Source organism: Manis javanica, chromosome 2 (assembly GCF_040802235.1).
Source record: "Manis javanica isolate MJ-LG chromosome 2, MJ_LKY, whole genome shotgun sequence".
Taxonomy (NCBI): domain Eukaryota; kingdom Metazoa; phylum Chordata; class Mammalia; order Pholidota; family Manidae; genus Manis; species Manis javanica.
Window position 1 is genome coordinate 118,981,564 of NC_133157.1, and position 23,789 is coordinate 119,005,352.

The following is a 23,789-nucleotide window of genomic DNA, read 5'->3' on the forward strand; positions in this document are numbered from 1 at the left end:
TGAAGTTTTTTGTATTAGAGTTCATAAAAAGTATTTCAGAATTGCCAAGCTAATCGCTGTTTGCAATCCTCATTGTCATGGTGACATTGTTGAATTTAAACCTGGGGGCTGGGGGCAGCGTGGATGGGCAGGTTTTGGTGCAGATGGTGAGAGGTGCTCCCACTGCAGCAACTTCCCTGCCTACCTGACTGTCCAGAATGCATGTAAGGAGACGGAGGCTGAGCAGCAGGTGAAGTTTTTCCTCTGCCTCTTTGTGACTGTGACTGGTGCTCTCTGCAAACCTCACCGGGTTCTTCCTGGCCCAGTGGGAATGGTCTCAGAGCAGGGCTGTGGCTCTGCCACCAGTTTCCCTGCAATGCTACACACATTTGGGAGAAGGTGCTGTGATTCCCTGCCTTGCAGAACCTGCCCTGATCTGACCCCGTGCCTCATAGCTGGCCTCTCCTTGCCACCAGCTGCTGTACATCAGTCTCCCCATGCCTGGGCCTGCTCTGCACCTCCTCCCTTCTGCTCTGCTGCAGCCTCACCACCCTCCCCCTGTCCTCTCCTGGAGGACCCTGAGTGCCCTGGCCAACTGGAGCTCTTTCCACCCAGGCTCCTGTTGTTCACAGACTCTCAGCACTAGTGTAGTGCTAACTTGTTCTTCTCTTGCTTCAGGTTGCTTCTGTCTCTCCAAATAGATCTTAAGCTGTCTTGAAAGCAGGGGCCTTTCGTCATTCTTGTTTAATGCCTGCAGCAGTGCACGTCATGGTTTCCCAATCCTCCCCACAGAGCAGGGTTGGTGGAAGGACGAGTGCTGGGTGGCAGGGCCTAAGAGGAGATAGCTGGCTGGGGGTGAAGTGCTCAGTGTGGAAACTGGACTGCTTCATCAGGGTTCTCTGGCGCAGGGAACTGTAGACGGGGCCACCGCAGACTTCTGTTCCTGACTCATTACGAGCTCACTTCAGACGTGCTAGACTGAATGCTCTCAAGAAACATCACCTTATGTGGTGGGAACTGACGTCCCCATCATCTGTATAGTCTCTCGGAACCTTTCATAGTTAAGGAGTGGCGTCCTGTGGCCGCAGTGCCCAGGTGCACCCCCAAATGCGCAGGTAGAGAAAGCTGGGATGTGACCAGCCTGCGATGCTGCTTCCTCAGCACTTCATGGGCTGAGCTGTTTCACTTCTGCATAAAGCATACTTGTATTGTTCGAGGGGTCACAGCTTCAGGCCTGTTACTCTTTCACTTAAGGTTAGTTTTATATATTTAAGGTCTCACGTTATTGGCCAATTTCTTCATATAGTTATATCTTCAGTTTCTTGAGGTTAGGAGCTCTGTCTGAAGCTATTTCATATTCCCACCTCACGAAACTACCAAAGGCATGGGGAAAAAGAAATAGGAACTCAGTACTGGTTGATGAATGGATTCATAGGTGATGAGTTGTGCCAAGTCCTAGCAGACTGAGCTGATGTCTCCAAGGGTTTGCTTGCTCTCAGTGTTTGGCAAGAAGGGAATGTAGCGATTATCCCAAAGCCTGTGTACCTATGTCTCTGCCCTCCTCCTCTGCCCCCTGCCTTTGTGATTACCCTGTTTTAAGCCAATGTTAGCTGAGTCTTTTCAGTAGGCTCCTTAATCTGATCCCTATTTTTTGTGGTGTTTTTTTAGAAGTGTTAGCTTTGTAAATGGTTTTCTCCTTGTTTCAAGCCCTGAAGTTCTTTTGAGACGCCATTTTAACACTTGTCCACTAGAGGTCACTGTTGAGACATGTATTTTCCCCCCAGGTCTTTTGCCTAAAGATTAAAAACCAAATTTGTGTAATTAGATGAAAATTTTTGCAAACTATCTGTTCTGTCCAACAGGGCATGTTGCTATTGTCATTTACATAATTCAGTTTACCACAATAAGTTAGATCCTTCTATAAGGAGGTATGTAATTTTTCTGCTTTGCTCCTGTTTTTTTAGGGTTTATTATGGGTATTTTCTTGAGTTAGAAAGTTTTCTTCTCTTCTAATATCTTTACATTGGAAGAATCTGATTGCCCTCTTCAGTATTTTGTATTGGATATATCTGGGATTTCCTCCCCACCCCGCAGTGGTAGAAAGTTGAAAATATGTATGTATGTAACCAGATTTTAACCCAAAAGTAACTGTGTAAAACTCAAGAAAATATGCTTTTTTTGCATATTTATATTGATCCTTCTACTAAATGTCATTGTGTAGGGAAGAATACTATGCATTATGAAGTGAATTATATTCTGCATCAGTGATTAAACAAATTCTAGGCATTAATTTTTTAAAGTGAAGTTTCTCAATTTTAAAACTAATTTTATTCTTACAAAAAAAAACCCATATAAAGATATTGTTAGCACCTTAAATATGATATCAGTACTTTTCATTTGGTTAGCCATGTAAGCTAAGGATGAAGCACTCATCATGCAGTAAATACAAAGGATATCTTTGGCTCTGCGCAAACACTGAGAAGCCAACTCTGTAAATATTTCCTAAGTGTAGGTCTCTGAAGGTAATTGTTGAGCTCTATATTTTGAACTGTCATATAAAACCTTTTCTTGAGGTATTAGCAGTTTTGTTTGCAGCTTCAGACCTTAATGTGATCAGGTCTTGTCATTTAATGTATCAGAAATAGCTGGGCAGAGAGTAAACCTCATAAAAAAAGTTTTATGGCAAAATGTTTATTTTTTAACAGACTGTGTCGTATTAGATATAGTTTATGTACGAATTCAAAATAATAGTGAATAAAAATGCTAGGATTTTTCTTTCAGTGATTTCCATAATTTGTCAAATGTGATAAAAATACATAGAAGTTAATATAATGTTTTAAAACTTTATGCAGATCTGTATATTGGTAGGATAGTTGCCACAGTTTTATTATAAATGAATTAAGCAGCATGCTCCACATAAAAATACCGCATTCTCAAAATATGCAGGTTTAATTACAGTGAAGAAAATTAAGCAATTTTTAAAAAGCATAATAAATTGAAGCCTTGTTCTACAGACATAATAGATTTTTGAGATGAATGAGAAAAATTAACTGTCCCAACTCATAAGAATGACCTTCACCAGTCTTCCAACACCTTCCTCTTCTGAAGTGTCTAGTTAGTCCCTTTTGCATAGATTCTTTGTCATGCCTTATGCAAAAGTTCCTGTGCATGGCTTGTATGAAATTAAACTATGGGGGGAATATGCAAAATAAATCATCTCTGTGTCATGAATTTATCTTGTGACACTGTCAAAACAAGTTGCTGTTTGCATTTTAACATAGTATAAATTAATTTGTAATAGAGAGGCTTTGATCAATAGTTTATTTTTTAAATTAGTGACCATTTATCAGCTTGTTACCATGCCATCATTTGAAAGATTGGATTTGAAAATGTATATACATAGTATTTTTGAATCTGACAGCTATTAATTAAATATTATCTAAGGGATGGGACCATCAGTTAGGGTCCCATTAAAAAAAAAGTTGCCTGTAGTTGGGAGTTTGTTGTTATTTTTAGTTTTGTAAGTTTGCATGGAAGGTCATCACGTGAAAGCATCTCTTGACTCTGATCATAGCACCATCCAAGGCCAGTGTGGGGACTGGGAGAGGCTGGCTCATGACGGTATTGTGTCCTCAGCTCTGAGACAACCACGATCCATTGATTCCTTCCTTGCTAGCACCACAAGTTGAAATGTACCTATTCTAGAAGCCCTTTTCATGGAGTCCTGCTCTGTGCTGGGAGGAAGCTAACTAACGTGTAGGGCATTAGTTCTTCCACAGTACACTTTTAAATGGAACAACTTCAATTGTGAGAATTTCAGAATGGTGTCAGGCTGTGGAGAAAAAAGGTGGGGGCAGTTGCACCTAAGAGGTGCAATGCTTAGGTATATATGTTCCATTAGAGCAGTTCTTAACATTTCATATCTTACTGTTTTGGTTTTGGGTTTTTTTTTTGAGAGTAAGGTGAAAGCTGTGTCCATGATCCATAAGGAAAAAAAGTACATAATGGTTATAATTTCAACAGATTGGCGGATTCTGGTAAAACCACCCATGACTTCTTGAGGAGTGCTTGGAACTCAGATTTGGAAACCCCAGAGTAGGGGAAGATGGCATTTGTATATTCACACTGTAGATACACTGATGCTCTTTCTAAAAGGAGAAGTTTCCTGAAAATTTGTACAGAGCTTTAAAAGATAATTTGTAATGCATTGTGAATCTCATTCTTGATGGCTTTTTAAAATGTTCTTATGGTTATATCTGCTTAAATTTACGTTCTGTTAAATAAGAATTTGTAATCTTGAGTGGAACACATACATATATATGAATTTGTTTTCAATTCCAACCGACCCTTGGGAACGCCTTTCCTATTTTGGGCCGTCTTTGCCCATCAGCTTACTAGTTCAAAGCCCCACTCTGATCCAACCAACTGCTAGTTAACAGACTCATCCACCTCCCCTTTGGCTGTTTTCAACATGAACTAACTTTTTGCCATTCTTTGAGCCTTGTTCTCTTGCCTGTGCATTCTCTGTTCTAATCACCTGCTTCTTACTGCAGTGCCTGCCCCTCTCTTCAAATCTTCTCATCCTTCAAAAGTTTTTGCCCAGAAAGCCCTCCTTTCCCGCCAGCTTTGCCAGCACTGTGTGGAAAATCAAGCGTAGCCCCTGCAGCTCCTTAGCCTCGGGAGGACGTGGCCTCGGGGTGAAGCAGGGGAGAGGGGAACCTGTATGAACTGCCCCCCGGATGCCACAGGCCTGAAGCGGTTAGGGAAGCGGAGCTGGAAGCAGAGGCTCTCCTGGCCCCCGCGCCTCGGTGCTGGCCATTCCCCTGCTGCCTCTCCCAGCGAGGTCCGTACAGTGTAGATGCGGCACCCGTTTGATGCCATGGACCAGCCTTGGCCCTGGAGTTCAGTTGTTCACACGGAAAAGCAGGGGCGTCCTGCTTGGTGGGATCCTGAGGTTAGAAGGCAGAGTTGCTGTTGTCAGAAAAGTCAGCAAAGCTGCTGTGTGGGTTTTGTGGGTTTTTCTAGCCCTGGGCATCGTCCTCTGCCCCCTTGCTTCCTTCCTCCTCGGACAACTCTTCCTCAGCATGGAAACAAGGCGAGGAAGGATGGGAAGCAACTCAATGTGGCCTCCTGCTGAAGTAATTCGTAATTGTAAACAAAGCCAGGAACAGTGGGGGGGTGTGTGTGGTGTGTGGTGTGTGTGTGTGGGGGGGTGTGTGTGGTGTGTGGTGTGTGTGTGTGTGTGTGTGTGTGTGTGTGTGTGTGTGTGTGCGCGCGCATTGATTGGTTGAGGCTTTTTCACATTTTCCTTTTCCTTCTCGCATTTGGTGCTGTTTCAGAATGTCTTCAGCGTCTTCCCCCAGGGGCCTCTGTCTTTTGCTTGCCCTTCAGTAGATGGCACTTCCCCCCAGGCCACTGAATGCCTTTGCCTTTCCTCTTAGCGCCCAGCTCCCAAATTAAAGCTGTTTATCCCTGCCCTGCCTTGCAAGCAGTGTGGTCCTCAGCCCGAGGGCAGTGTGTCCAAGACGTGTTCCCAGAAGAATCAGGGTGGGGAAGTCCTGAAGATTGCGTGGACATTCCTTGGTTCTCTCTGGGAGGCTAATACAACTTTCAGATTTTACCTAAATTCTGCATCCTCACAGGAGCAGGAATCCATGCTTGTCAGCTTTTTTGATTTGTTTGTGCGTGCATACTTTTTATAGCCCAGGGACATATATTTTTGCGTGTTTGACTTTATACTATGAAATCTGCCTTACTGCTTGCTTATAACTTTTTCCCCCGTTTTTTGTATGATTATTATCCTCATTGTTGCTGAAAGAGTAGGACCATTCTTTTTGCCATGAATTAAATCAGGGATTTTTTTTTTTTTTGGTTGGTAAGATTACTTAAGCTGTAGAATCTTAAGGGTGGTTCATGGCAGGATACAGTAAGCATGTACCTCTAGCTGTGGGTATCTATTTTCATTTATAAAGCTAATATTTGGGGGATGTTGGCCTTCATTGAGTGTGAGTTTAGAAATTTTAGTATTTTATTTTTTCCTTGAAGATGTAAATTCTTTTAAATGAAAATTTGCTTTGCTGTTTCGTAAACTTTGTTTTTAAATAACCCATAACTACTCTAATTCACTTTTTTAATCGCTGCTTTTGGGGAAATCTCATAAAATCTGTAAAGCTAGTTATCATTAGTATACTTTTGAACTTCAAATTCTCTGCTAAAGTATAATTAATTCATTATCCACCATGTGTTTTTGGCCAGCAAACAAAAGTCATTAATCACTATAAGTACAGATGAACTTTTTTTGATGTGTATAAAATTCTGAAGAGCATAATTGTATGCAAGAGTGAAGAGATTCTTCTTTACATGTAATCATTAACATGGCATTCGAGACTATGATTCCTAATTTGCTGAAAGAATTGGCACCTGTGTAATTAGTCTAGACATCGACTCTGTGGTATGAATAGACTCATGTTGTCTAGCTATCATGGCTAAGGATTAAAGGGACCGACCATCCTTTTACTCTGGCCAGGAAGGCCCCAAGTCATATTTCTATCATTTTTATTTATCTGGCTCCTTCCCACCTTGGCTCATTCAGGATAGAGGGGAAAGATTGTTACCCGGTATCATAGTCATCAAATATTGCGGCAAAGAAATGTTCACATCACCATTTGCTTTTAGGTGGTCTTTCTCTTCACATTGTATATATAATGAATGATTTACTGTAATTTTTATGTATTCTCATGGCTTTTTGTGATTTTTCAAGTAACTGTGTTATAGCAGTATGAGGAATGTAAAAAACTGGCTTCATTTAGATATCCTCCACCATTTCTTCCTCCTTTTCTTTTAAAGAAATTTTATAAAGCAGCAGAAACATTTAATAATCTGACCAGGCATTTTCATTTGTTACAGTAATAGACAAATACCTCTTATTTTAATATGAATACATCATATTTTGGGAACAGTGCTCTTTGATTTATTTTGCTTTACCTCATCCTGCTTGGTGGTATCTCTGTGCATCCTTTGGTCTATGGGTCCTTGGAAAGTTGGCACGAGACGTTAGCGATTCATCCATGGCAGGGAGAGGGGCATGCCCACCACTGGGCCAAGTACCAGGCTTAGCCCTAGCCCTCATCCTGGGAGATTGGTTCCCAGAAAGTACATGTCTGTGTCTCCCTCTTCTTAATGGGTGGTGGTTTGCAATCCATCCATGGTTTCCTGTGAAGGAGGCAATGGCTGAACCATGAATTCAGTTTTCAAAGGGGTGTGCAGGCAGGGTCCCCTGGCCTTCATGTCCTAGCCCAGTGCTTCTCCTTTGAAGAAATCTCCAGAGCTAAAAACATGTGGGCACTTGAGAAAAATAGTTGGGCAGAGTGTAGCTCTAACCACTCAGAAGTTTGCTAGAGGGTGAGGGGGTAGAGTTTACCTCTGATGTCATGCCCATGCTTATGACGAGAACCTACATGTGTGCTGAGCAGCTTCTGGCCTCCCAGTAGCTGTGGGGGGCAGCATGGTGCCTGGTGTGTGACTACCCTTTTGTAGCTGAAGAGGACCTGGCTGTCAGTGGGAACCATATGGCTCTAAAGACCAGTGCATGCTTACGATTAACATGTATAGTGGGGGGGGTGGCACGGAGAGGGCTGTGCAACACAGAGAAGACAAGTAGTGATTTTACAGTATCATACGATGTTGATGGACAATGACTGTGAACAGGTATGTGGGGGGGGGACTTGGTGAAAGGGGAAGCCTAGTAAACATAATGTCCTTCATGTAATTGTAGATTAATGATACCAAAATAAAACTAAAAAAAAATAAATAAATAAAGACCAATGCACGCCACCCACTAGCTCTTCTGGAGGCTGCATGCAGGCGAGCTCCTGTCCTTGGGGTGGGGTGGGGTAGGGAGGTGCCTGCTGCTCCCAGAGCCTGTCAGTTTTTGCAGTTTTATTTCTTTGCTGCTGGGGCCACAAGATGCTTTTGCTTGAAAAGCAAAAAGCTCCCCAGTCAGCTGTACCCCAGAGACTGTGCTGTTGCTGCTGTGAGCATCTCTAGCTAGGCCTCAGTGTTTTGAAGGCCATAAATATCACAAGTGACATCTCTTCGTCTGACCACACGTGGCCATAATGAAGTTGCTGCTAAGTGACTTAACTTGGTGAACTCAGGAATTCAGTACTTCCCCCCTTGAATGCTGTTGGTAATACCCCAATGCTGATTTCCCCATAAAGATCTGTGGGGGAAAGCAGAGTTGACTGGAAATGGTTTGATTACAGCCCAGGGTTGGGTGGATTAGCACTCTTAAGTGTCTTCTATGTGTTTCCCACCCCCCTACTTTTTATGAACATCAACCCCCTCAGGCTCTGTAGTTCCTTCAGGTGACAGGCCATCTTAATTTGAACCAGATAGATTATTATAATCTTACTTGGCATGATTCTTGATATCACCAGTGAATTAAAAGTTTTCTAAACCAAAATATGGCCCAGGACCAGCAGCACCAGCACATCCCCTGGGAACTTGTAGGAGATGCAGATTTTCGGTCTGCACCCCACACCAACTGAATCATGAACTCTGAGGTTCCCCCACCCAGCCAACCTGGATTTAATCACCCCTCCGGGAACTCTGGTGTCCTGAAGTTGTGAGACGCCCTGCTCCAGGACAGCCTATCCACAATGTCCTGCGGTGATGGGAATTCTGTGTCCGTGTCCGGGCTGTCCAGTGCGTCAGCTGCTGGGCACACGGGGCTGTCAGAGCCTTGAAATGTGCAACCTAGTAATGGATTACGAATTTTACTTAATTTCGACTATTCTAGATTTAAATTTTTCTTTGTTTCTTCTTTTTTAATACCTTCATCTAATTCTCCTGTCCTTCACCTCTGGTAACCAAAAATCTGATCTCTTTTTCTATCAGTTTGGGTTTATTTTATTTTGCTTTGTTTTGTTTTTTAGTTTCACATATAAGTGAGATCATACAGTATATGTCTTTCTCTGCCAGACTCATTTCACTTAGCATAATGCACTCAAGGTCCATCCATGTTGTCTCAAATGGCAGGGTCTCATTCTTTTTTACAGCTGAATAGTATTCCAATGTGTGTGTATTTATATATATATATTTTTTCTTTATCCATTCATCTTTTGATGGACATTTAGGTTGTTTCTATACCTTGGCTTTTGTAAATAATGCTGTAATGAACATGGGGGTGCAGATATCTCTTGGAGAGAGTGATTGAATTTCCTTAAGATAAATACCTGCAAGTGGAATTGCTGTATCATTTTCTATTTTTAATTTTTGAGGAGTCTCCACTGTTTTTCCAAAGTGGCTGCACTAATTTACATTCACAGCTCGATTTAAATTTAAATAGCCACATAAAGCTAGTGACTACACATTTGTTATCCCCTACTATTTGTTATTGTGTGGATAAACTCCTGAAAAGCTTTAAAAAATGCGTGATTGGTTGTAGAATTGTTAATTTTATATCCCAGAACAAAATGCTCCCGGAGTGGAGCACGAATTGCTGTGACAGTAGTTGATTTAGGCCCTTGTATTGGGGTAGGCGGTTAAATGTAGCTAGCAAGCAGGGGAAGCATATTCTGGAGCATAACATTGATTTTGTGAATACACCTCAGCTGTGCAATGCCCAGTAACATCACTGGACCTCTTATAAACATGACTGATGCAGACACATATGTGTCCTTTCCAGAGAAGTCGAGGTGGTACTCAGGCATAGAGTAGGGTCAACTGTTTCTTGGAGTTGGGGCCCTGGTCTATTCCTTGTGTCTTTGAGTGCTCTCTGGGGTTGCCTGACTGAGGGAGCTTTTTAAAGAGACATTAATGTAAGAGATTCGGTGAGTCCCCTTCCTGATCTCCACCTCTGAGCCCCCCAGAGACTTTGGGCTTCTTGTGGAATTGTCCAGAAACTATGTAGGCTGATTCCTGAGTCTGGGCTGGCACACAGCTCTCAGATGAAATTCCAAGAATAACGGTCAGATTCTTAGACTTAGGAGGAGGACTTGAAGGAAAAGAGGGCCCAGCTGGGCTTGTTAGGCTGAATTGTTACAAATGCTGTGCTCTGTATAGTGCCTGGTGTGGAATGACCATATCTTTTTCACCTTTTCCAAAACTCAGCAGAAACTCTGGGTGGAAAGCATCCCTAGTGGTCATTCAATCCTGTGACTAAAGCAGAACGTGGCATTTAGGAGCCAAGGAACACCTGAGACTGGTTAGTTAAGGACCTTTTTCCCCAGTGTAGCAACTTAGTCTTGCAGTTCAAGCAGCTGTCTTTGACAGAAAGTGATACTAAATTCTCTGTCATAAGCAAAGTTCTACATGACTGAGCCTCCTAATTGAGGGCCTCGTTTGTTGCATTATTTAAATCCATATCATTGATTTTCATAATCCAGCTCTTAGAATCAGAATGTTAAAGTCAGGAGGAAGAGAACTTAGAATCCAGCCTTCTCATTTATGCTCCAGGAAATGGAGACCCAGAGAGGTTGGTGAGTTGAGTAAGAACACACAGCAAGTTTAGGGCTGAGTCAAGGGAATCAGAGCCAGCCAGAGATGACAGACCAGCATGCCTGTCTGTGTTGGTACATCACACTGTCCCTTTGTTTCCTATGTGTGCTCAGCTCCATGTCTGTAGACTGTGTGTGTGTGTGTGTGTGTGTGTGTGTGTACACACAGCTGTGGTTCCAGTCAGAAACAGGACAGGTTGATGAAAAGGAATGTTTCAAAGGCATAATAACTATATTGATGCTCATTGTTAAGCTGTATTTTAAAATGTTCTTGCTGATGTGTCAGTTACCTTGAGAAATGCCACCAGAATAATCTGACTGGTGACATATTATTGCTACCTTTTCCTAATAGCTGAACTTGTTCATGCCATGTATGTGTATAGTTTTTGCACAACTCATATTATTAACTGGTTATTTTTTATGGACAGTTTTGTTGGGATTAGTTTGTTCCAAGCACTTGACCTGTTCACATTTGTCAACTCCGATACCCCTTCTTTTGTAACTTGCTTCTTTTTTAAATAGCATGCCTCACTTGCTTGATTCCCAAGGTGTTAAAATGCTAGGTGCTGAGTGTGGCACTGTGAACATAATAAGTGTTCTCTAAGTCTTGGTTGAAAGAGTGACTGTTACCCCCAAGATAGGTCTGACTGTTCACTTCTTTTGGTCTTTAGTATAGCCAGGGGGAGAAATTAGGTGTGTAATTTTTTTTTGCTCTCTAGCTTGAATGGAGTTTTAAACAAAAAAGCTCACATGCACACCAAAAGGCTGGAAAATGATTAGTGAATTGAATGTGGGGTTATTGTTTGTGTCCACAAAACAAAACCCTAAATCACATTTAGCATAATTTGTGGTTTTAAATTGGACTGATTGAGCAAGGAAAGTGAAATAATCTCTCATCCTGTCAAAAAGGCGATACCTTCAGTCCAGCATTTAGTTGCATTGGTGAAGTAACTTTGGGAAGGCAGCAGTAATTCTGGCTACATTATTGTTGGTTTGTGGCTAGATTGAGGTCATTTTCTCTTGGTTGCATTAACTTTCTCTATTGCTCTTCAGACTAATGAGATGAACGCAGTGAGAGAGGCTTAGTGGTAGCTGCAGGGTGGGCAGGGGAGGGTGACCTCTGGGGCACGGCTGTAGTTGTCTGTATGGCTGTTTCCATACGTCATGTTGCAAGGAAAGAACCAGTAAGCTTCCAACACCCAGAGACTCAGCCTGATGAATTTCTTCATGATCTTTTAGACAAAGTGAATGCCATTTACTTGCACAAAAGTGTGTTATTGACTATGCACTTACACATGTGCTTTCGCAGCCCGATTGTACAGGTAGGGCTCACAGGCATTCATGTAGGTATCCAGTGCAGGTTCTGGTGGAGCCTCTAGCTGCCTTCATTATCCCATCATCTCCATCCCCACAACCAGCCACTTCAGTGACTAATGCAGGCCTTGCTCATTTCCCATTTGGACCACTTCCTAGGTGTCTTAGTCCAGACTGATTCATAGTACTTAACAGTCCCGTCTGCCAATGAATACATGTCTTTTACCTTTTATGAAGTCTTCTACCTTCCAAAAGGTCTGAGGTCATGGATAACTTAGGTATTTTACGACGCTGAACATGACCCTCAAAACTGTTCTGAACAGTGTGCTTTCCTTTCTGCTTTTGTTCCCCGGCGACCTATACCCTTGAGTTCTTGGAATGGCTGTCTCCTCCAGTGTGTTTGGTGTCTGTTTGGAATTTTACACATACCTTTGTAGTGGTGCCAAGCAAAGGTGCTTGCAGGTTATCCTATTCTTCTGGGACACCCCTGGAGGGAGCTGTTGGGATGGGACCTAAAAGTACTGACATAGGACTTAACCCTTTCTTGTGTGGTACCCAAGGCTCGTGTCAGTGATTTCAGTTACCTGGGTAGTCTTGGTTTTAGAGTTTGCAGGACCATGGGCTAGCTCGTGGTCAGTAACAAATGCCTGTGGAAAGACTGAATCAGCAATTGGGCCGGAGGAACTACAGTCTACTCAAGAGTCTTTCTGCTACCAATTAAGAGTTAGTAATTTTGAGAAAAAGATTCCTTTTGCTTTTCAATTGGCATTTACTATAGGGAAGGACCTTTCAGGCCCCCAGTGGCTTATTTTTAACCTTTGATCTGCATACTAGTATTTATATCATGCTACTGAATGGGTTTTTCATATTTCTACATAATAACAGTACATTGATGTGTTGCAAATCTGAGGTAACGTGTGTGTATGTGTGTTGATTAAGGTGCCAAAGTCCAGAGGCCAAGATCATAAAGTAGGTGGTTGAATATTTCATCATTTAAGGTTGAACTTAAATTGTTGTGATTTAGTATCGTGTTAAGAGAGTGGCTCTTTAGATATCAGATCACTGAAACAGCTTGATGAATATATCCTTATTCAGGAGGGGACTTGGAGTTTGCCATCTTCCTTCTGGTGGAGATGGAAGGAAACCAAGAGGAAGAAAATGGTTGCACATTTTAAACATTGTGTAAAAATTATAAAAGAATATATGCTTTTTGATACATAGAGGCTGTTTATGGCATGGAAATTCTCTTTTGCCCTTTGAGGAAACATTTCCATTTCTCCTGGGTGGTGAGTTACAACTGAGGAAAACCTTCAAAAAATAAGATGAGTGCTTGAATTTGACGGTCATATTGGCATTTATCCCTCTCGCATGTGAAAGAAAATCAAACTGTGTTGCCAGCCTTCCTTTCGAGGAGTGAGGTTCCTGTATTCACACTCAGCATGTTTGTTTCTGTAGCTGTGCCACCCAACACAGCGGAACTGAAGAATCTGGAAGTGCTTAACTTTTTTAATAACCAGATCGAGGAGCTGCCTACACAGATCAGCAGCCTTCAAAAACTCAAACACCTGAACCTGGGGTGAGTGTTCTGGAGGAGAAGGTAAAGGTGAGGAAGAGAGTGAGTGGGATGGGCTGCGGGCAAACAGGGATAACTGTGAGTCAGCATAGGAGTTGCTGGTTTCTAATTTCATTTTATGTTGCAGGTTTTTAAAAAAGTTTTATTGTTTTAATACATCCTTTCAGTGGCCTGCATTACTGCATATCTATTTAAGAGCTAATTGCAAAGCTAATTGTTGGTGCATCAGGGAGTTTTTTTACTGTATTTTGTTTCCAATAAAATTTTATTTCTGTTATGTTGACCAGGAAGGGACTCACTTGTGTAGGGTGAACTGTTCAGACCAGTTGTGCTGTGGTTAATTTTTCTCTCTGTATTTAGTAGAAATCATTGACACAGCTCCTTCCCTTTATAGCAGGAAGGAACCTTTCCTAATGCTGCTTCATGATTCTTGCACTTTTTTTATCGAGTGGAGAGGTTATAATCCTATGTCTTTACCAAGTTGAAGAGGGGAGTATGGATTCAGCTGAGGTGGCAAGCCAGGCAGCATAAAGAACAGTCATGCCATGGATTGCTTTGCTGTTTTCAAAGTCATGCCGGTATTTGACCCTCTCATCAATTATGAGGAAGGGAGGGCAGGCATTGCTGTTTTCATGTCCTGGAAGCCAGTTCCTTGCCAGAGATTGAGTGACTTGCTCCTGATAGTCCCCAAGGTCAGTGACCAAGCTTGGCAGAGAACCCTGTTACTTGGGCTGCATGCCCTCTCCATCAGACACCATTGATGCCACCCAGAGCTCGGGCTTCTGCATTCCATTTTCACTGTTGTAGCTTTTGGATGATAACGCCCCCTCATGCTTTATCCATGTATGAAGCAATATATTGATTAAATTACAGGCTTGCTCTAGAGCTGGAGGTTGGATGGGAGCTCTCCCTTCAGTGACGTGCCTCTGCCTTTAAAGAGTTCTGACTGTGGATTTCCTGTACCTTGTGTTTCAAAAGTGTACTGTTGTGTGTGGAGACAGAAACTTTTATTGGTGATTTTCAAATATTGGTAACTTAGAGCAATATTCAAACAAGAAGCTCCTAATGTATACTTCTGGCCTTTCCCACACTGTGATTTTCTGGCAGTGCACTCAGATCGTTGATCTGGAATCCAGGGTTCTGGAGTGCCTGTGCCTCCCTGAAGTGCTAGCTGCTTACAGGTACTGTCTCTCATCCAAAGCCCTCGTTACCCAATGTCTCTTGGTCTGTCTCTTCATCTCAGCACTAGAGGTATTTAGAAGTGCCTCCTGCCTGTATTACATGATAGTTCAGGTAGTCCCAGTGAAATACTTGATATAAATAATGCTTCACAAATTGCGAATTTGTAGAAAATGTCAACAGTTACCACTACAGCAAATGGTCATGGAAGTTAACCTATGACCTCTCTAGTAAGAGGTGGAAATCACTCTTCCCTTGGTTTCCGTTGTGCTGTCAGCTCTGGGGAGGCCTCTTGGTGGGCGTGGAAAGGATTGTGTCTAATCTGAAGATTGATGTCTAGAGTTATTTTTAGTGTTACAGTCCCTCCTACCTTTCAATATCTGTCAGCCTATATGAAGTTTTTAAGAAAATATTTTAAAATCAGCTTTTAATTATGCTCATAGGGAACCACATTAAGAGAAATAAGGGACTTTAAGAAAACAATGAAACAGTAATAGAAAATTTTTCTTTGTATTGGAGATATATGTATATATTTTTAAAATTTTTCTTTTCAATTATAAAATATGTATAACATAAAAATTACAATCTTAACCACTTTAAGTGTATGATTTTCACATTGTATGTTCACATTTGTGGTACAGCTGGTCTCCCCAGCAGTTTCTTATACAAAACTGAAACTCTCTTACCCAATACACAATTCCCCATGTTTCCTTCCCTCAGCCCCTGGCATTCACCATTCTATTTGGAGATCATTTTGAATATTAGTATTTGCAGAACAAAAAAAATGATTTCTTTCCCTCTCCTTGGGAAGAATAAGTGACATAAAATAAAGCAAAAATATGAAAATTACACAGCTTACTGTGTATCTTTTGAGGAATTATTATTTCTACATTCTTAAGGAAGTTTTTCTCTGGAAGGACAGATATTTTGTGATGGTTTATGTTTCTATGTAAAACAGTGATGGAGTGTTAACTGTTGGAGAAATGACAATGAAGGCATTTTCAAACCGTCATGAATGTAGAGATTCTCTGGCTAAAATGACTAGGTTGGTTAAAATGACATAAAGTGATTATAGAATTAAGGCCTCTTCTAAGCATTCAGCCTGTCACACATGGGTTTTAGGTCTGTGACACGGGTGAGCTGAGCATTCTGTCTAAATGAGTTTCGTGTGTGACATCTAGGATCTTTTTCCCCATGTAACAGCATGAATAGACTGAACACTTTGCCTCGAGGATTTGGCTCTCTCCCAGCTCTTGAGGTCCTTGATTTGACTTACAACAACCTGAATGAGAATTCTCTTCCTGGAAACTTCTTCTACCTTAGTAAGAAACTTTTAATTCTATAAATCTGTTTAAAATGGTGCTTTGCATTCTGGAAGTGAAATTTATTTGCCAGGGCTCAAACTCCAAGAGTTATTATTGGACATGGATATTTTTTCTTCACCAATTCCTTTTGCGTATTCCTTCCTAGCTCAGCAGTACGTATATATGATATATGGTTACCTGATATCATTGCACTGAAGTGGACTTAGTAATGTCATATTAACTTTCTGATAGAGATTATGTACCTAAATGAGATCAAGTCTCACATTAAGCTAGGGAACTTGACTTTCTTTCTAAAGAGCATGCAAAAAAATTAAAATAAAATAATGTATGTGTCCTCTCATGTGGCTGTTAACTTTTTGTAATCTATTTTCCCAAAGATATTCTAGCCACTTATTTATCAAACTACCCATTAATAAGCCTCTAATAGAATTTTAAAAATTTCCAGCCAGGATTCCTATTTTAAGCCTTTCAAAGAATGCTCTTATTGATGAAGTCTAGTCTATCTATAATACACAATCAGACATTAAGAAATTGTCACAGATAAACACACTTTATCCTCTGTGTGCAAATGGAATTTTTGCTGCAGGTTCCTGTAAAGGTTAGAAAAAGCTTATTTTTCTGAGAACTCATGAAATGTTTAGGGAAGAGTTGCTTTCCTTGCTTGGATGTTCTTTTTCTCCAAATAACGACATGTATGGCATCCAGAGAATATGGTTTTTCTGAGTTAGAAACTTTTCATATGCCTGCTTTCTCTCCCAGACTTTCTCAAGCACATGAAGCCAATTCTTAAATATTTTCTTGGACCACAGAGGAAATTTTTTGTGTTATGTATAATTACATACAGATTTGTCAAATTTTAAAACATTGCAGTGTTATTGAAAACCTGCAAACAAACAAAATGCATCTGATTATATTTCTCCTTTTTGGTTGAGGTTAAAAGGATGCCTTACAGTGTACACTTCATGTTATCATTATGTAATATTGTGAATAAATTTCTGATTACTGATGCTCTGCCTAAGTTCAGGTTTTCTCTATTTAAAACCCCATGTCATTGTTTTAGCTCCTTTGTCTTCACTTATTTTTGTCAGTAAGGCAATAGAAATGAGTAGTAATTAGTGTGATTATAGAAATAGTAAACTGCAATATGGCCTCCATCACAGGAAAGCCTCTTAGTTAATTATGTTTAACATAGTTGTAGTTACATGAAAGAACCCTTTATCAGTAATTACTGACATAAGTGACCCATTGGTTTTCTTTGTTTTTTTGCTTTGGATGCAAATAAAGCAATAAATGTGAATCAGATGTAATAGAGGAAAAATAGCAATCTTCTCTGAAAGCATATTGATACTCCATGCCCAAAACTGCTGGTGCCCACAGCTGTTAATTGTGTCAGTCCTCTTGGATATAGATGTTTTCCTGAACACACCAGCCCTACAATAAGCCAGTAAATGTAAGTTTGACCTGCTTGTTATTATTGTGAGCTCTAGGTATGTCACAGGCTTTTCACCAAGCCAGGGTTATTAATCAAAGCTGACTCCCTTATATTGATTAGACCTCAAATGGTTGGGTTCCATGCCACCCTGTTTATATATTGCTGTTTAATTTGCAGCCACCCTGCGTGCACTCTATCTAAGTGACAACGATTTTGAAATCCTGCCGCCAGATATTGGGAAGCTCACAAAGTTGCAGATAGTAAGTAATTTATCTAAATTCTTAGAAAATCAATTCACTTCTGCAGCCCTTGTAGGAGTAGAATCAAGTCAATTTGACCAGGAGTATGGTTTGTTGTGCAGGAGTAAACTGCTATTCCTTGTGCGGTTTCTCTTTTATCTGCAGACACTTGTAAATGAATGGAAAGGATTGAGCCTTCAGAGAAGAGAGGGCATGGAAGAGGACAAGAGTTTCTGTTGAGCGCCTCTTTATGTGAAAATTGTTTTGACAACTCCTTGTTTTCTTATGTTTAGCTCAGCCTTAGGGATAACGACCTGATCTCGCTGCCTAAGGAAATTGGGGAGCTTACTCAGCTTAAGGAACTTCACATTCAGGGGAACCGCCTGACCGTTCTGCCCCCAGAACTAGGTAAGGTTGCTGATGAATGATCTTAGTTCTGGGTTTTATTAGTAATGATGATCCCACTGTAGCAATTCTGAACAGCCCTCTCTCCCCTTCTTGGCAAATACCCACCATCAAGGCACCCAATTCTGATCATTTCTAGGGGCATCTGTCATTGACATTTGTCATTGGCCAGAGTCCAGCTGTTAGGAGTTTGACCTATCCTGATGCTGAGCTCACCAGCTGCAGCACCCAGCATCTCAGAAACTTGACCCAGCTCAGCTGCCTGCATGGCATCCTGGAAAAAGCCTGAGATGAGTAGTAATGGTCTTATCTTTGGCTCCTCCTTTACCAGCTGCTTATGTTTGTTTGTTTATCAAACCATTCTTATTTTTTTTAATCCCTAAACTTTTTACTTTAATCTCTTGAATGCTTTCACCAAATGCTTAATTTATACAGCTGCTTGGAAATACTTTTTCCAGTCACGAATTTGGTTCACTCCTGATTCCATCTCATGTGGGAATTAAGAAAAACAACCTAGCCTGGAATTCCTCTGTCCTTATCCCATGGCAGCTGAATCTGAATCTGCCTGGTCATTCAGATGGTCCAGGGTGGGCTTATTATGTTTTGGAAATAACACCTAAACTGGTTATCTGTTACTAAGGTTTGTACCCTTCCAGAAAACTTTCATGAGTTTACTTCTCTTTTCTTGTGTGGTCTCTCAGCATCCTCTAGTTTCTTCAATACATTGAACTGCATTGCTTCTCAAACTATAAGTATTTGCTTTTCTGCTCCAAAATATCACAGTTAAAAAAAAAATTAACCCAGAGTTACCTGTGGAATACCTCATATGAGTCTGGTGATTTTAAAGAGACCAGTTATTATAAATTAGGATGTAAGCTCCATAAGAGCAGGGAAGGTTTATATTTGTTCTCTGCTATATCCCCAGTGCCTACAATGTGCTAGGCATGAAGGAGGTACTCAAGGAATATGTACTGACTGAGTTCATGAAATGAAGATCAGATAGCAGGTGTCAGAAAGGCTGTGAGCAGGCAGAGTTTGACTTCTGTCCAGAGCTGTGTTGTCTGTTATGGAAGCCACGAGCTACAGTTCAAGTGCTTAGTACATGGCTAGTGGCTACCCTAGGGGAAAACACAGACAAAGAACATTCCATCAGCCAGGAAGTTCTGTTGGACAGCACTGGTCTAAAGGAAAAGCATTCACATGATTTCATGGAACAGATGTAAAATTTCACTCCCACTTTTCTCATCTTTAGCTCCTTTGTTTGGTGTAAAAGGTTAAAGGGATTTGTACTGATTTTAGGGGCTGAGGAATAAGTCATCACCTTCTCTTCACTCAGGTTCAAGTAGTCAAGCCTGAAGTTAAGAGCAGGCGATGGGATCAAGAAAAGATTGTGCAAAAGTTTTTGAGGCAAAAAACTTCTTGTTAAAGGAAAGAGGCTATACAGTGGTTAACCCATAGGGTTAGCCTTAGTAATACTTGGGGAGTTTTGTAGATAAGGAATACCTGCACCCACCCCACCCTGCTGAATAAAAGTATCCATGCATGAGACTATTTTTTGTGTAATTTGGTAAAGCTCACCCAGTGCCTCTGGGTTGTATCCTCAGTGAGTGTGATTAGGAGAAATGAAAAAGAAAAAGGCATATATTTCGTTGTTTTATGTCATTTTTCACATACTGAGGCAATGTACGGTATTGAATTGATTCACAATTTCTATCTGGCTATAATTTGTTAGAAAAATACCTAGTTGAACCCATGAATACACATATGTGTGTGTGTGTATATATATATATATATATATATATAAATCTTACTCATATTGCTTATCTTATTTAAGTACTGTGTATAATCATATTTATCTAATATTTCTATTAAACTCTCCAGTAACAAAATATATATTTTTTAATCAAGAGTAGATTAAAGAGAAAGTCAGTAAGTGACTTTATTTTTGTAAGCCATACCTAGAAAAGCCTAATATCAACATCTGCCTCAGGGCAGCCTTTCATAATTGTTGGCAAACACTTAGCTGGAAATAAATGATAAACCCCTGAGAGTTTCTGTTAGAAATCTAAACTTTAGGTGAAGACATATATTTTTGAACAGTGACTTTTTTAAAAAAAAGTCAAGAATAATACAATACATGGTAGTACAATAATAACTATTGTAATAGTGGCCAGTATATGTTCCGACCTCCTGTGCTTACTTAGGCTTTTCGTGCTCTATCTCCTGTGATTGTCGTAAGAATAGTAAGCCAGCTTTTCAGAGGTGAGAAATTGAGGTGTAAGGAGGGTTGGTAAAATGTCCATAGAGACACCAGAGAGGTGAGATTGACCCCTGAGAACCTGCCCTCCGTCTGTATTCCTACCCACTGGGGGTGTCCTCCTTCCCATGTGTGGCAGGAAGTGGATTGACAGGAAGTGGTTTCTGAGTGTGAACAAAATGCAGTCCTGGCTCCCTTTCCCTAAAGGGGGCAGAAGGAGAGATGCCACAGTGTGGCTGGTTGCCTGGCCAACCATGCTGGTGTGAGAGCAGCAGGGCCGTAACTCTTGCAGTTGCTGTGGCCTCTGAAGTGCCTTAGGATTCCACTATTCCATTCCAAGACAGTGGTGGTGTCCCCATGGTTCCTTCCCCCAATAAACATCCAGCCCCAGGCAGAGGGTCTTCTCTGCATCTGTGTTCTCATCCTCTGAGGGGAGGGTGTGGGGCTGCCCACTGGCTGATAGAAGTTGCTAGGGCTGCTGACCCTGCAGCATGTTGTATGGTCCCTGCAGTGTCCCCGGGCTGTGCATTTGCTTCTGGGTGCATTTAAGGTATGTGTAAAGATCTCTCCCCTTATATTCACTTGTTATATATCTGAATAAGCAAGGTAAATTCTTTTGAGATTCTGTAAATTTTCCTTGAGAAACCAATTTCGGGGTTTAACAACTTGAAACCTTGTTCGTAAGAGTATCTGAACTAAGTAGGGGAACCCAGATGACCTGTCAGATCTAAGAACATGCAGGGATGCAGCAAAATAAAGTCGGGTTTGAGTGGGATTTTTACTGTGTAATTGTATTACTTTCTTTTTGTTGTGACTCCTTGAATAAGTTACTTTAACCATAATGTCTTTTGCTAAAGAGTAAAGCATGTGATTTGATGTCAGCCCACATGCCTATAGAAAATTAGATAATTTGGGTTTGTCCTTCACTCAGTCATTTTTTCATTCATTCAGACATTTATTAAGTTGGTATGTTAGGCCAAGTCTTGACTCCAAAGAATTTACTTTTCCAAGAAAGTTTGTTCATTTATTCAGTAAGTGTTTTTGGAGCCCCTCCTTCATGTTTATTTTGTGGAGATACAGCAAGAAACAGAGCACCTCCGTGACATTCTAGTGGCGCAGATTGGACAGATGGATGGATGGATGAATGAATAGCATGCCATATAAGAAGCATGGAAGGAACTGTCCAAATGGTGGAGGGGTGTTACTCTGATTTACAGAGTCAATGGAGAAAGCCTAACTCATAAGTTGATGTCATTTAAGCGAGACCTAAAGGAGGGAGGGGGCTTCTCTGGCAGAGGGAATACCAGGAATACCAAGTGCAAAGTTCCTGAGGTGGCTTTGTGTTGAAGAACAGCTAGACTAGTGCAGCTGGAACAAAGTGAGTGAAGGGGAGTTGGAAGAGGTGACTTGAGATGGGAGGTGGGAACTAACTCACATTGTAAGGAGTGTAGCTTCTTCCTTTGAGTGAGATGGGACAGCAGCTGAATGGCCACAACAGAGGCCCTCATCCTAATCACTGGAACCTGGGGATATGTTACTTTGTGTAGTGAAAGGACTTTGCTGATGTGGTTTAGAATCTTGAGATGGGAGATGACCCTGTTTTTTCCAGTAAGCACTGTGTAATCCTAAAGATCCACAGAAGAGGGAGGCAAGGGCGTCAGAGACAGTCGAAGATACGATGACAGAATCAAGGGGTTGGAGTCACATATAGAAAGGCCAAGGAGCATGATGGCCTCTAGAAACCGAGAAAGGCAAGGAAGTAGATTTTCTGCAGAAGCCTCCAGGAGTGTCGCCTGTCTGTGTTCATCTGGGTGGTGGCAGCAGTTAGGCTCCAGGTCTGTTTCAAAGGCAGAACTAGCAGGGCCTATAAAAGCAGCAATGTGAATAGATGAAATTTCAGCCACTTTTATTTACTGGAAAAACTAAAGAGTGGAGTGGAGAGAAGACATCGGTAGAGGAGGAAGGAAAGGCAGATAACCCAGCCAGTCCTCAGAATAGAGAGCCCCAGAGAAAGCGCCTTCTGGGGACTCCAGGGCTGGTGGCTCTCCGGGACAACCTCTGTACTGCTGTCGTATTTTCTCTCATGCACATGAGACAGGTGTTGTCCTAGGAGCTAAAGATGTGAATTGTGTGTTTTTGCATGGTCTCGTTGGGCAGTTGTAGGATTTATAAAACTTAGTGTGTAATGCTGCCAGTAGTGTGGCTTAAGATTACATGATAAACAGTCTTGTCTCAGACTCACTTGTAGAAGGTCAAGAATGTCCATTTGAGAATTTTGGGGAAATGCTGCTAATCCAGTCCCTTCCACATGTCATTGTTCCTTTTGTTCCTCTTACTACATTCATTTCACTGGCTCTTGAATACAGTTGAGTTTGTCAAGCTTGATTTGCATTCTGGGTCTGTCTTGTAATGTGGGCAGTACCGGCCACGCACCAGAGTCCAGCAGTCTGAGAGCGGCCCGCAGGAAGCCTGGCCCTGTTAGCATGTGAAAGCTGCTGCTGTCCCTCACCTTCATTCTGTTTTCAGTGAAACTGTTCAGCTCACCTCTACCCTGTGTAAGAAGTGAGTGATTCCAGGTGAGACTCTGTTGCTGGAAGCCTTCAGAGAAAGTAACAACATGGTGTGACTGAAGAGTCTGGCACATGAATAGCAAGGGAAGAGGGTGCAGGTCTTCTGAGAGGAGGTGGGGAAGAGAGGGAGAAGAAAGGCAGCCTGCAGTGGAGGCCACGAGGTGTCTGGGCGCCTGCTTGTATGCCTACATGGTTTATGGGTTAAATATTTTATTTTTTGTTATTTTAGTTGTCTGTGTGGATCTGAAGAAGTCAGAAGAATGGGAGGGGAGAAGACTAATTGGCATTTCATAGGTATCTTCTCAGTTAATTCTCATGACAGCTGTGGGAGGTTGGGGGCTTTCTCCCCATTTTATGAGTGGGGAACATGAGGCTTTGAGAGATTTGGTAAACTGACGATGTCACACAGCCAGTTAGATTGGGAGCTGGGGTGTAGAACTCGGACCACCATCTGTGATAACTCTACCAGGTTTACTAAGGATGGGACCATCTGCTACTTTTTATTATGCTCATTCTAGGACAAAAGAAAATACAAATTAGTCTATATAAAGAAATAGCATTTTATGAGGAAAAAAGTCTCTTCTGCATTAGATATTAACACAGATACATACCCCAAAAGACATAATGTTAGTCTGTGGAATGATTGCCAAATGCCATATATGTTATTAGCCTAATAGATGAAATGAGTAGCAAGTACTTTGTGGGGATTATAAACTGTACCACATGCATAAAACTGCATTTGTCAATTAATCATGAAAATTCCTGAAGTTACTTTTAAGTTAGATAGAACTACATAATAACTGAGATTTTAGACAAAATAACAATTTGCAAAATATTTATAGACTTTATCTCAGTTCTATAATGTAAGCAAGAAGAGTTCTTTCACTTTTTAAAGATGGCGAAACCAAGCTGTATGACATGCCCAAGGCTACATTATTGATATTCCTTGTTATTGACAAAAATAAGACTTTCAGTTCAAATTTTTTTACTTCAAAAATAAATACTCCTCCCAATAGT

At 41.3% G+C, this 23,789-nt stretch overlaps 1 protein-coding gene across 3 annotated transcripts in view; it reads left to right on the top strand.

Annotated features, from left to right (window-relative positions):
* Positions 1-23,789, top strand: part of RSU1 (Ras suppressor protein 1) — a 194,397-nt gene that overhangs the window by 42,161 nt on the left and 128,447 nt on the right. For all 3 annotated transcript variants that reach the window (XM_073229239.1, XM_073229240.1, XM_073229238.1), the window contains 4 exons: positions 13,248-13,368; positions 15,748-15,866; positions 17,479-17,561; positions 17,834-17,948. In XM_073229239.1, coding sequence (XP_073085340.1) covers positions 13,248-13,368; positions 15,748-15,866; positions 17,479-17,561; positions 17,834-17,948 — 438 coding nt within the window. The remainder of the gene's footprint in view (positions 1-13,247; positions 13,369-15,747; positions 15,867-17,478; positions 17,562-17,833; positions 17,949-23,789) is intronic.